This window comes from Propithecus coquereli, unplaced genomic scaffold (genome assembly GCF_000956105.1).
Source record: "Propithecus coquereli isolate 6110/MARCELLA unplaced genomic scaffold, Pcoq_1.0 Scaffold686, whole genome shotgun sequence".
Taxonomy (NCBI): Eukaryota; Metazoa; Chordata; class Mammalia; order Primates; family Indriidae; genus Propithecus; species Propithecus coquereli.
The window spans coordinates 202,548-214,860 of record NW_012152907.1 but is presented as its reverse complement, the minus strand read 5'-3'; the positions used below and the strand labels follow the sequence as shown (position 1 = coordinate 214,860).

General features: G+C 46.1%; 1 protein-coding gene and 1 pseudogene across 1 annotated transcript in view; one reads left to right on the top strand and one right to left on the bottom strand.

Moving 5' to 3' along the window:
• Positions 1-7,913, bottom strand: part of LOC105823621 (integral membrane protein DGCR2/IDD) — a 55,124-nt gene extending 47,211 nt beyond the window's left edge. The window contains exons 1-2 of the mRNA XM_012660869.1: positions 7,883-7,913; positions 2,391-2,513 (exon numbers count right to left, since the gene is read on the bottom strand). Coding sequence (XP_012516323.1) covers positions 2,391-2,513; positions 7,883-7,913 — 154 coding nt within the window. The remainder of the gene's footprint in view (positions 1-2,390; positions 2,514-7,882) is intronic.
• LOC105823631 lies at positions 7,906-10,443 on the top strand (annotated as a pseudogene).
• Positions 10,444-12,313: the final 1,870 nt, after the last annotated feature.

The following is a 12,313-nucleotide window of genomic DNA, read 5'->3' as shown; positions in this document are numbered from 1 at the left end:
AGTTCACTGTGACCTCGAACTCCTGGCCTCAAGTGATTCCCGCCCCTACCCCGCCAGCCTCCCAAAGTGCTGGGATTCCAGGTGTGAGCCACCATGCGTGGCCCATTTGTATATTTTTACAATTTAAATTTTTCAGAATCCAACATTAAAAATAATCAAGAATCAATCTTTCTCACCACCCCTACCAATCCCCCTCCAATGTGATAAAGTTCTACACCACAGGGCAGACACACGGTCACGAGTCAAGGAGACGCTGGGTGAGCCCTGCCAGGGCAATGGCCTTCTCAGTCCTAGCACCCCCAGGCCCTGCTACGCCTCCGTGAGTTTGCGCACGCCACTCCTCACCGTCCTGCCCTCACTGCTCCGGTCCTAGAGCGGGCCACCTATTCATGACCCAGAGCTTCTGTAGGATCGATTTTATTTTTCTGTCTGGAGAAAAACTACGGCAACCTATGTAACTTCAAGCCAAAACACAAGCACAAAGCTGACCCTCCTCTGTGGTAGGCTGCGTGGTCCAAAAGAGTCCTTGCCTTCAACAAGTCCACAGCAAAGTGAACAAGACAGCAACCACAAACGTGGCTACTACCGTTTCCAGTATCTGTAACGGGACAGTTATTACAAACAACCTTAAAAGCAGAGCCAAGTGACACTCTGAGAACAGCGATAAGCTATGCTTCCATTTCTAAGCAAGCCGAGAACCACCTGGTTCTCTCTGCAGGAAATTCTCCAGGAGGCTGGGTATACAGTCTCACCCTGGGAGTCAGGTCAGGGGAGGCTCCCACCCACGACCACATGGCCCCCCCAGGCTGACCGACATAGAGCATCTGCATCCCGTGGCTGCGCTTTGACCAAGGGGCCACCAGGTGGGCTCCCAGACACGGGGCTGTCCCAGGGCTCCTGACTGGGCCACCACCATTCAAACCCTCATTTGGAAAGGCAAACACCTCGCCCAGAGACAGGCATGATCCGAAGGAGGAGGAATGGGCTCGGGAGATGATTAGGAGGGGTCCCCTCTAGGGAGCATTCTTCACAGGCAAAGAGAGTCTGGCCAGACCATCTCTGCTTCTGATTTTGGAATCTCCTCAAAGAGCTCACTCGTCACCTCTATCTGATGCCCTGCCTGATCCCTCTGGTTGGAACCAATCAGTTTTCCTTTAGCACTTGGCCTACAGGCATTACAGCACAGCCTTCACGTCCTAGGCCAGGTCCCACTGAGGAAGGGCAAAGTTTCCTGCCCTTGGGGAACTTGTGGTCCGGAACAAGGGCTCAAGGACGAGCCCAGCAATGGTGAGAATCACCAGCAGTTCTGGATGTTGTACGAGAGGGACAGGCTGGGTAGTGGCAGGGGTCGACATGCAGCCAGGGGGACCAGAGGTGGCCCCTCACCGTGGTAACATCTGAGGCAGGCCTGCAGGGACGGGGAGGATTTGTCCATGCGGAAACAGAATAAGGGGATCCCAGGAAGACAGGAAGGCACAGAGGAAGTGTGCAGCTAGGAAATCATTAACGGGGTGCACACGGGAAACAGCCCAGCTGAGCCACCGCAAGGGAAGTGGTGCTAAATCAGGTTGGCAAAGCAGACCTCTGCCCGGCTGTGAAGGAGTCTTAATGCCAGGCTGAGCGTTTAGGCCTGTGTTTCTCAAGCTGGGGTAAGACACCTTCCTCTTGGGGGCTTTAGAGAACCATGTAGAGTCTTAAATCTGTGTATGAATGTATGTGTGTCTCGCACATCCACGCACAAGCATGTTCGAGAAGCTACACCTTCCACCCAACCCAAGCTGAGAATGACAGATGTAGTGAACACTGTTATTTGTGCAGTATGTTATATTCCTCGAGGGTGCTGGGGTGGAAACCAGGTGGAAAACCAATGATTTAGACATTTTATGGCCCGTCCATACATTTTCAGGAGGCTGCCGTGGCCAGGAGAAAACCCAGGAGCGCGAGGTTACCCGTGCATCAGCAGGAGGGGAGGGAGCGCTGAGGCCTGTCTGAAAAACACGCTCATCAGGATCCCAGCCACGTCTCAAGGGACACCCACATCCAGAGCCAGGACGAGGGTGAAGCCAGAGAAGCGCAGGGCTCAGGGCTGTGCAAGTCCGGGGCCCGCAGCGCCTCTGTAAATGCGGTGTCCCGGGCACCTCGCTCGCCTCCCCACTGCCCAGGCCCTGCCATCTTACATGTGCTGGATCTGCTGATGTTGGGCACCTATTTTTTAAAAAGACAGTGTGAGAAAGAAAGAGAGAGGGAGGGGTCAGCTCAAACTAACTTTCCAACGTGGAGACAGCACAGGTCACCAGGCCACACCGTCTCCACGCTGCAGGAGAGGCACGGTTGCCCAGCTGCGACAAAGAGGCAGGGTCACGTGCACGCCTCCTGCTCGACACACTCACCTGGACAGTCGGCTTCGTCACTCTCATCCTCACAAGTCGCCCAGCCGTCACACTGCCAGGGCAGAGGGATGCACTGGATGGTGCCGCTGCGACAGGCAAACTGCCCAGGGTTGCACCGCAGCTCTGTGGAACCAAAGGGCAAGAGGCCGTTGAGGAAGGGACAGTAGGAAGACTGATCGGACTGGCAAAGGCACTGCCGCCACCAAGTCCTGGGGAGACCTGGCAGCTGCCCACAGCCCACCTCCTCCGACAGGCCGGGACACACGTTCCCCAAGGAGGAGCCAAGAACCAACAGAGCAACACCCCTCCAGACAATAATTGTTGTGTCACTTCAGACACGCACCCTGAGCCGGGCTCTGCACTGGGCTGCAGCAGACACAGACGAGAGGGCACACCTCTCACCTCCTAAGGGATTCCAGGTCGACAGCGCGGGGACACACACACAGGTTTCTGACAAAGAGCCAAACACATGACAGGAGAAAGTGCCTCCAGCTGAGGGGCTCTGGATGCTTCTTAAAGAAGGCAGGATGTGAACAGAGCTTCTGAGGAAAGCGATGGTCTCACAAGGTACATGAGTTAATAGAGAACCCCAGAAAAGGCAGGACTTAAGGAAATATCGGGGAGCAGTGGGGGGCATACCAAGCAGACTGCGTGAGCTGACAGATGGGGGATCACTGCAGATGCATCTGGAAATGTCAGAAGCCCCAGCTGCTGGAGGCTCCAAGGGTAAGATAACTCTGACCTCTATTTAGTATGTCATGGGCTGCCAGAGGTTACTTAGCCTGTAAGTAACATGAGAGGACCTGGGTTTTAAGCAAGGTAAATCTGGCATTGGTTTCTGGGAGCAATTATATAACAACATGAGGACCAGAGGAAAGTATTAAATAACTCAGCAGAGTAACAGCGTGAACTGAAGTTGGGGTCAGCAAAACGTAGTCCGCAGACCAAATCCTGCCCTTCCCACCTGTTTTTTAAATAACATTTTATTGGGACACAGCCACAAATACGTATCATCTATGGCTGCTCTCCGAGCTACAACAGCAGAGCCGAGTAGCACCAAGAGAGACTGTGTGGCCTGCAAGGCTGAAAATATGTACTGTCTGATCCTTTAAGAACCTGCTACCTAGAGATGAAACTACAACACCTGAGAAGAAAAACACTGCAGAGGACTAACAGATTAGGCTTTGCAGAAGAAAAGATTAGTGACGTGAAGACATAACAATAGAAACTCTCTGAACTAAAACGCAGAACGGAAAAGGCCAGAAAGAATGTGCAGACCATCAGCGAGCTGTGGAACAACTCCCCGCACCCTAGCACACACGTCACCAGAGTGGGGAACAGTCAAAATATCTGAAGAAATAATGGCAAAAAATTTCCCAATTTAACAAAAACTATAAACCCACAAATCCAAGGAGCTCAATGAACCCCAAGCACCTGAAACATGAAGAAAATGACTCCAAGTCACATTGGAATGAAACTGCTCAAAACCAGCAACAGGGAGAAAATCTTAAAAGCAGCCAAAGAAAAAATGTATTATGCAAAGAAAAATGTCAAGATGACAGATTTCTCATTAGAAACAACACAGCCTACAGAACAGTGAGGTGACATTTTTAAGTTCTGAAAGTAAAAAGGAAAATGCTGTCAACCTAAAATTATTTAAAGGAAAAACATGTATGCTATACTGTGGAGTGTGTAACATGCAGAAGTAAAATTCTGGCAGTAATAGCACCAAAGCTGGCAAGACGAAACAGAGCACACTGTCTTACGGTTCTTAACTATAGGTAAAGTGGTCTACACTTGAAGGTAGACTGGAATAAATTAAAGATGAATACCACCAAAATAACATAACAAGAATTATAGCCAATAAGCCTACAAAGACAAAATAGAATAAAAAATAATCAGAAGTCACAGAAGTAATACTGATCGGGTGCCGGGCAGGTGGGAAGGGGGTAGAGGAGATGGGTAAATTCATAACTAACGAATGTGGAGTGTGCTATCTGGGGGATGGGCAAACTTATAGCTCAGCGTGGGTGATGCAAAGGCAATATATGAAACCAAAATGTTCATACCCCCGTAATATTCCGAAATTAAAAAAAAGAAAATAAATAAATAATCAGAAGTCAGAAAAAAAGGAAAAAGATGGTACCAACAGAAAACAAATGACAAAATGGCAGATTTTAATTAAACTCCCCTAATCAATAAGCATATAGAGAGATCTAAACACCCCAACTGAAAGGCAGAATTTGTCAGATAAGTAAAAAAACAAGACCCAACTATATATTGCCTAAAAGAAACTTTATAAATGGATGCGAACAGGTAAAAATAAAAGAATGGAAAAAGATATATCAAGTTAACGCTGATGAAAAGGTAGCCGGAGTGGCTATATTAATATCACACAAAGCAGACTTCAGAGCAGATAATACTATCAGGAATAAAGAAGGTCATTTAAGAATGATAAAGGGGGTGACTCATCAAGAGGACATAACCCTAAGTGTTTATGCATCTATTATACGGAACTTCAAAATGCATGAAAGACAAACTGCTATAACTGCTACACAAATCCACAAATACAATCAGATTTCAATGCCCCTGTTACCACAACAAGCAGACAGAAAATCAGCAAGGATACCACCTGAACACCACTGTCAACTGACATTTATAACACTCCACCCGGGACAGCAGAACAGACACTCTTTCCAAATGTACTCGGAACACTGATCATAATACAAGGGATCATCAGCAAGTTCATGGAAAATGCGTATTATGAAAAAATTGGATTTCAAAATTTTTTGCACCAAAATAAATTCATACTAATTTGTATAACCTGTCTGAATGGGATCTAGTTTGAGGCACTAAAAAGGATAAGACATCCAATTTAACAGAGCCCCTATCAGAGCAACACGAATTCCAATAAAATTGAAGCAAAATCACATTAAATTTATGAAGCCTCAATAGAAGAATGGTGAAATCAATGATGCTTTACAAGAAGTTTATGGGACAATGCCCTAAAGAAATCAGCAGTTTACAAACGGATATCTCGTTTTAAGAAGGGACAAGACAATGTTAAAGATGAAGCCTGCCCTGGCAGACCATCCACATGAATTTGTGAGGAAAACATTAATCTTTTTCGAGCCCTCATTCAAGAGGACCAACAATTAACAGCAGAAACAACAGCCAATACCACAGACATCTCAATTGGTTCAGCTTACACTATTCTGACCGAAAAATTAAAGTTGAACAAACTTTCCATTCAATGGATGCCAAAACCGTTATGCGCAGGTCAGCTGTAGACAAGAGAACTTTCTTTTTTTTTTTTGAGACAGGGTCTCCCTCTGTCACCCAGGCTGGAGTGCAGTGACGTCATCACTACAACCACACACTCCTGGGCTCAAGCGATCCTCCTGCCTCAGCCTCCTGAGTAGCTAGACTACAGGTGTGTGCTACTGTGCCCGGGTAATTTTTTTCTATTTTTCGTAGAGACAGGGTCTCGCTCCTGCTCAGATTGGTCTCACTCTTGCCCAAGCTGGTCTCCAACTCCTGACCTCAAGCAATCCTCCCACCTTGGCCTCCCAGAGTGCTGGGATTACAGGCATGAACCACAACCAGCCCAGAACTTTCAACAGAAATTTTAAATAAGTGGGATCAAGGTCCTGAAGCATTTCTTTGAAGAATTGTCACAGGAGGTGAAACATGGCTTTACCAGCACAATCGTGAAGACAAGGCACCATCATAGCCGTGGCTACCAAGAGGTAGGCGTGGTCCAGTCACAGCAAAAGCAGACTGGTCAAGAGCAAAGGTCATGGCAACAACCTTTGGGGATAGGCTGGGTGCGGTGGCTCACGCCTGTAATCCCAGCACTCTGGTAGCTGAGGCAGGAGGATCCCTTGAGCTCAGGAGACCAGCCTGAGCAAGAGCAAGACCCCGTCTCTACTAAAAATAGAAAAAATTAGCCGGGCGTGGTGGCGCATGCCTGTAGTCCCAGCTACCCGGGAGGCTGAGGCGGGAGGATCGCTTGAGCCCAGGAGTTGGAGGTTGCTTGTGAGCTAGGCTGACGCCACGGCACTCTAGCTTGGGCAACAGAGCGAGACTGTCTCAAAAAAAAAGAACGTTTGGGGATGTTCAAGGCATTTTGCTTACTGGCTTTCTAAAGGGCCAAAGAATGATAAAATCTGCTTGATATGAGCGTTTTTGAGAAAGGTAGCCACAGCTTCAGCAGAACAATGCCTAGGAAAGCTTCACCAGAGGGTCCTCCCCCTCCACAGCTGCTCTCCTGCTCATTCCATTCACCAAACAAGGGCAAATATGTGAGAGTTTCGATGGGAAATTATTAGGCATCCACCTTACAGTCCTGATTTGGCTCCTTCTGACTTCTTTTTGTTTTCTAATCTTAAAAAATTTGTAAAGGGCACCCATCTTTCTTCAGTGAATAATAGAAAAGAGACTGCAATGAGTGACCTGGCTAAATTCCCAGGACCCTCAGTTCTTTAGGGGTGGACTAAGTGGCTGGGATCATCCCTTACAAAAGTGTCTTGATCTTAATGGACCTTCTGCTGAGAAATAAAGTTTACATATTTTTTTATTTTTCAATTCCATTTTTCCACGGGCTTTTTGAGTCCCCTCATAGATAATACTACGAGCCATAAAACAGGTCTCGATAAATTTAAAATGACTCAAATCATAACAAGTATGTTGTCTGACCACAATTAAATTAAATTTAAAAATCAACAACAGAAAGATACCTGGAAAATCCCCAACTATACAGAAACTAACACACTTCTGAATAGCCCATGGGTCTAAGAAGAAATCAAAAGGGAAATCAGAAAGTATTTTAAATTAATGAAAATTTCTAGAATTCAGTTCTCAGGCTAATTTATAGCAGTAGACTCCTTTTTTTCCTACATTGGAACAAAAGAAAGACCTCAAATCAATAACCTCAGTTGCCACTTTAAGAAATTAGAAAAAAAATGCTGGGAGCAGTGGCTTGCGCCTGTAACCCCAGCAACTCGGGAGGCTGAAGTGGGAGGATTGCTTGAGGCCAGGAGTTCTACAGCAGCCCAGGCAAAACACCAAGACCCCATCTCTAAAAATAATTTTAAAAATTAGCCAGGTATGGTGGCACACACCTGCAGTCCCAGCTACTAGGGAGCTGAGGTGGAAAGATCCTTTAAGCCCAGGAATCCAAGTCTACAGGGAGATGTGATCAGGCCACTGCATGCCAGCCTGGGTGACAGAGCGAGGGTTTGTCTCTTTAAAAAAAAAAAAAAAAGGCTGGGCATGGTGGCTCAGCCTGTAATCCCAGCACTTTGGGAGGCTGAGACTGGAGGATTGCTTGAGGCCAGGAGTTGAAGATCAGCTTGGGCAACACAGCAAGATCTTGTCTCAAAAAAAAAAAAAAAAACCCATATTCACTACTTCTCCCCTCCCCACCCCGACTCCCAGGTAGTCTGTGAGTGTTGCCATCCCTTCCATTCCTCTAGCACTACGGAGCCCACCAGTGCCCGTGAGGTGTGAGTGCATCTCCATCCACGCTGGCCAGGCTGGCCGTGTAGAGCTGGGAGCTCTACTGCCTGAACACGGCATCCAGCTCAATGACCAGATGCCAAGCAACAAGAACACTGCGGGAGGAGATGACTCCTTCAATATCTTCTTCAGTGAAACCAGTGCTGGCAAGCACGTGCCCAGGGTAGTGTTTGTAGGCTCGGAGCCCACTGTCACTGACAAAGTTTGCACTAACACCTACCACCGGCTCTTCCACCCTGAGCAGCTCATCACAGGCAAGGAAGGTGCTGCCAGTAACTATGCCCACGGGCACTGCACCATTGGCAAGGAGATCACTGACCTCGCCTTGGACCAAATGCGCAAGCTGGCCAGTCAGTGCACAGGTCTCCAGGGCTTCTCGGTTTTTCACAGCGTTGGTGGGGGGACTACTCTGCGTTCACCCCTCTGCTGATGAACCGCCTTTCTGTTGATTACGGCAGGAAGTCCACGCTGGAGTTCTCCTTTTACCCACCCCCTCCAGGTCTCCACAGCTGTAGCTGAGCCCTGCAACTCCATCCTCACCACCCACACCAGCCTGGAACACTCTGATTGTGTCTTCATGGTCGACAGGGAGACCATCTGTGACATGAAATATCGACGTGGGGCACTCGACCTCCACACTAACCGCCTTATTAGCCAAACTGTGTCCTCCAATACTGCTTCCCTCAGACTGATGGAGCCCTGAAGGTTGATCTGCCAGAATTCCAGACCGGCATGGTGCCCTATCACCACACCCACTTCCCTCTGGCCACATATGCCCCTGCGATGTCTGCTGAGAAAGCCTACCACGCACAGCTTACTGAAGCAGATTTCCAATGTTTGCTTTGAGCCAGCCAACCAGACAGTGAAATGTGACCCTCGCCATGGTAAATACTAGTTTAAGTATGGAATGTCCAATTTCCTTAAGTACTAAGTTTGACAGTTGATACCTCTGACATTTCACTTTGACATTTGTTGTTTTATTTCTATGGTGCAGGTACATCCTCATTCTTTCAAATGCACATTTTGGCTTGTGATTATCATTCAAATTTTTTTTAGAGTAATTCTTGTGAAATCATGGATAAGTCAAAAATTCACGTTACTTTTTAATATGAGTTCTGTTGTGAAACTAATGCAGCCCAGACAACACGAAGTCTCAATGAAGTGCTTGGGAAGGACATGACTAATGAGCACACAGCACTACAATGGTTTGAAAAGTTCCATTCTGGTGATTTTCATCTTGAAAATGAGCCATGTGGGTGACCTGAGATCAAGGTGGATAATGATGAGCTGCAAGCTATAGTGGAAACAAATCCATCTCAACCTACACATGAATTAGCAGCAAGGTTTGACGTTACTATTCCAACAATATTGGACCATTCGAAACAAACAGGCAAGGTAAAAAAGCTGCATATATGGGTATCCCATGAATTAAAGGAGCGTCAGATTGTCTCAAAGCTTGCCTTTCTTTGCTGTCACGACATAAAGGTGAACCATTTCTACACCATGTTGTTATGTGTGAGGAAAAATGGATTCTTTTTGACAATTGCAAGCATTTCGCACAATGGCTGGATAAAGATGAAGTGCCGAAACACAGTCCAAAATGGAATATTCATCCAAAAAAGCTAATGCTGTCTGTTTGGTCCAGCGCTGGTATTACCCACTGTAGCTTCATGAAACCTGGTCAATCGATCACAGAGGATGTCTACTGTAACCAATTGGATGAAATGATGAGGATGCTTCCGATTAAGCAGCCGAGACTGATCAATAAATGCAGGCCAAATCCTCTTGCAAGACCACATGTTGCAAAAAACAACGCTGCTCAAACTACAGAGGCTGGACTTGGAAACTGTTGTCATCCACCGTATTTCACCAGACCTTCCACCAACCAACTATCACTTCTTCCAGGCTCTGGACCACTTCTTGCAAGGAAAAATGAAATTCAATTCTCAACAAGCTGTGGAAAATGCCTTTCACAATTGCCACTCACTCTCCAGGCTTCCTCACTGCTGACATAAACAAACTACCATTGAGATGGCAAAACTGTGTCAATAGTTTAGGTGCACACTTTGACTAATTGTACTGCTTCCTGTGTGAGATATAGTAAACTAGACTTTTCATTCAAAATTGAATATTTCATATTTAGTGACCTAACACATGGCTCACTGCCTGTTGTACTGTGGTGATATGGTTCCCAAAGATGCCGATCCTGCCAATGCCAGCATCAAGACCAAGTGCACCACCCAGCTTGTGGACTGGTGTACCACTGGCTTCAAGGTTGGCGTCAACAGCCTCCATTGTGGTACCTGGTGGATTTGGCCACGGCAGAGAGAGCTGTGTGCATGGGGCCCGGGCTCACTGGGACCACAAGTCTGACCTGACATATGCTAAATGTGGCTTTGTTCACAGCTACATGGGTGAGGGGATGGAGGAAGGAGAATTTTCCAAGGCCCGCGAGGACATGGCTGCCCTTGAAAAGGATTATGAGGTTGGAGTAGACAGCACTGAGGGAGAGGATGAGGGTGAAGAGTATTAAGCTGTCTGCTACGATTTTATACTCTGTCGTCTTGGGACTGTCTAATTTCTGTTCTGCAAAACTGCCCATTGTAGCCCTACACTATCAATAAGAGTGATGTTTCCATTTTTAAAAAAAGAGCAAGTGAAACTCAGCAATAAGAAATAATAAAGATTAGAGTGGAAATCAATGAAAATAAAAACAAAAATAGAGCAAATAATGAAAACCAAAGCTGTTTTATTGAGATCGACATTAATAAATTTCTAGCTAGATTGATAAGAAAAAAATGAAGATCACAAAATATCACTATCAGTGTCATCACTACAGATTCTAGAGAAATTAAAAAGGATAATAAAGGAAAGGGTGAAGAAAAAGGGAATAGTATGAATAACTTCATGTCAATAAATCTGACAATTTAGGTGAAATGTACAAACTCCTTGAAAGACGAAATGCACAAAGCTCACTCAAAAAGAAATCAATAACCTGAATAGCCCTGTAGCTGTAAAAGGAACTGAGCCAGGCACAGTGGCTTCATGCCTGTAGTCCCAGCTACTTGGGAGGCTGAGGCAGGAGAATCACTTGAGCCCAGGAGTTCGAGACCAGTGTGGGCAACACAGAGAGTGAAACTTTGTCTCTGGAAAAAAAAAAAAATAGCTGGCTGTGGTGGTGCAGTCCCAGCCACTCCGGAAGCTGAGCTTAGAGGATCCCTTGAGCCCAGGAATTTGAGGCTGCAGTGAGCTACACTGTACTCTAACCCGGGTGACAAAGTAAGACCGCGTCTTTAAAAACAAAAAAGCAAGAGAGAAAAAGAAATTGAATTTTCAGTTAAAAAACTTCACATAAAGAAAATTCCCGGCACAAAGGAAAATTCACTGGAAAATTCCACCAAATATTTGAGGAAGGACTAATACCAATTCTATACAAACTCTACCAGAAATTCACATATTAAAAAAGTATCATTAATAAGAGCATCAAAAAATAAAAAAACAGGAATAAATCCAACAAAAGATGTGAAGTCCTATACACTGAAAATTTTAAATATTGTTCAGAGACATTTTTAAAAGACCTACACCTTTGGGGAGAATATATAGTGTTCATGGATCTGTAGATTCAAAACTGTTAAGACACCAATTTTACCCAAATTGATCTACAGCTTCAATGTAACCCAGTCAATATTTTAGCAGGACTTTTTATAGAAATTGACAAACTAACCCTAAAATTCATATGAAAATGCAAAGGACTTAGAATACCCGAAACAACTTTGAAAACATCGAAGGACTGACATTACTTGACTTTGGCACTCACGATAAAGGGACAGTAATCAGGCAGCGTGGTGTAAGCATCAAACAGGCATCGAGACCAATGGAGGCTGGGCGCGGTGGCTCACGCCTGTAATCCCAGCACTCTGGGAGGCTGAGGCAGGAGGATTGTTTGAGACCAGCCTGAGCAAGAGCGAGACCCCGTCTCTATAAAAAACAGAAAAATTAGCCGGGCATGGTGGTGCACACCTGTAGTCCCAGCTACTCGGGAGGCTGAGGCAGGAGGATCACTTGAGGCCAGGAGCTTGAGGCTGCAGTGAGCTTTGATGACACCACTGCACTCTAGACGGGGCAACAGAGCGAGATTCTGTCTCAAAAAAAAAACAAAAAACCCAATGGAACCCATTACCGAAGATGAAGTATCTCAGGAATGGAAAAACAAACACCATACGTTCTCACTAAGAGTGGGAGCTAAACAATGGCACACACGGGCACAAACAGATGTAAAGGACATTGGAGACCAAGAAGGGGGACGGTGGGAAGGAGGTGAGGGCTAAAACCTTACCTATCAGGTACAGTGAACACTATTCTGGTGACGGGCACACTAAAACCCCTGACTTCAGTATTATACA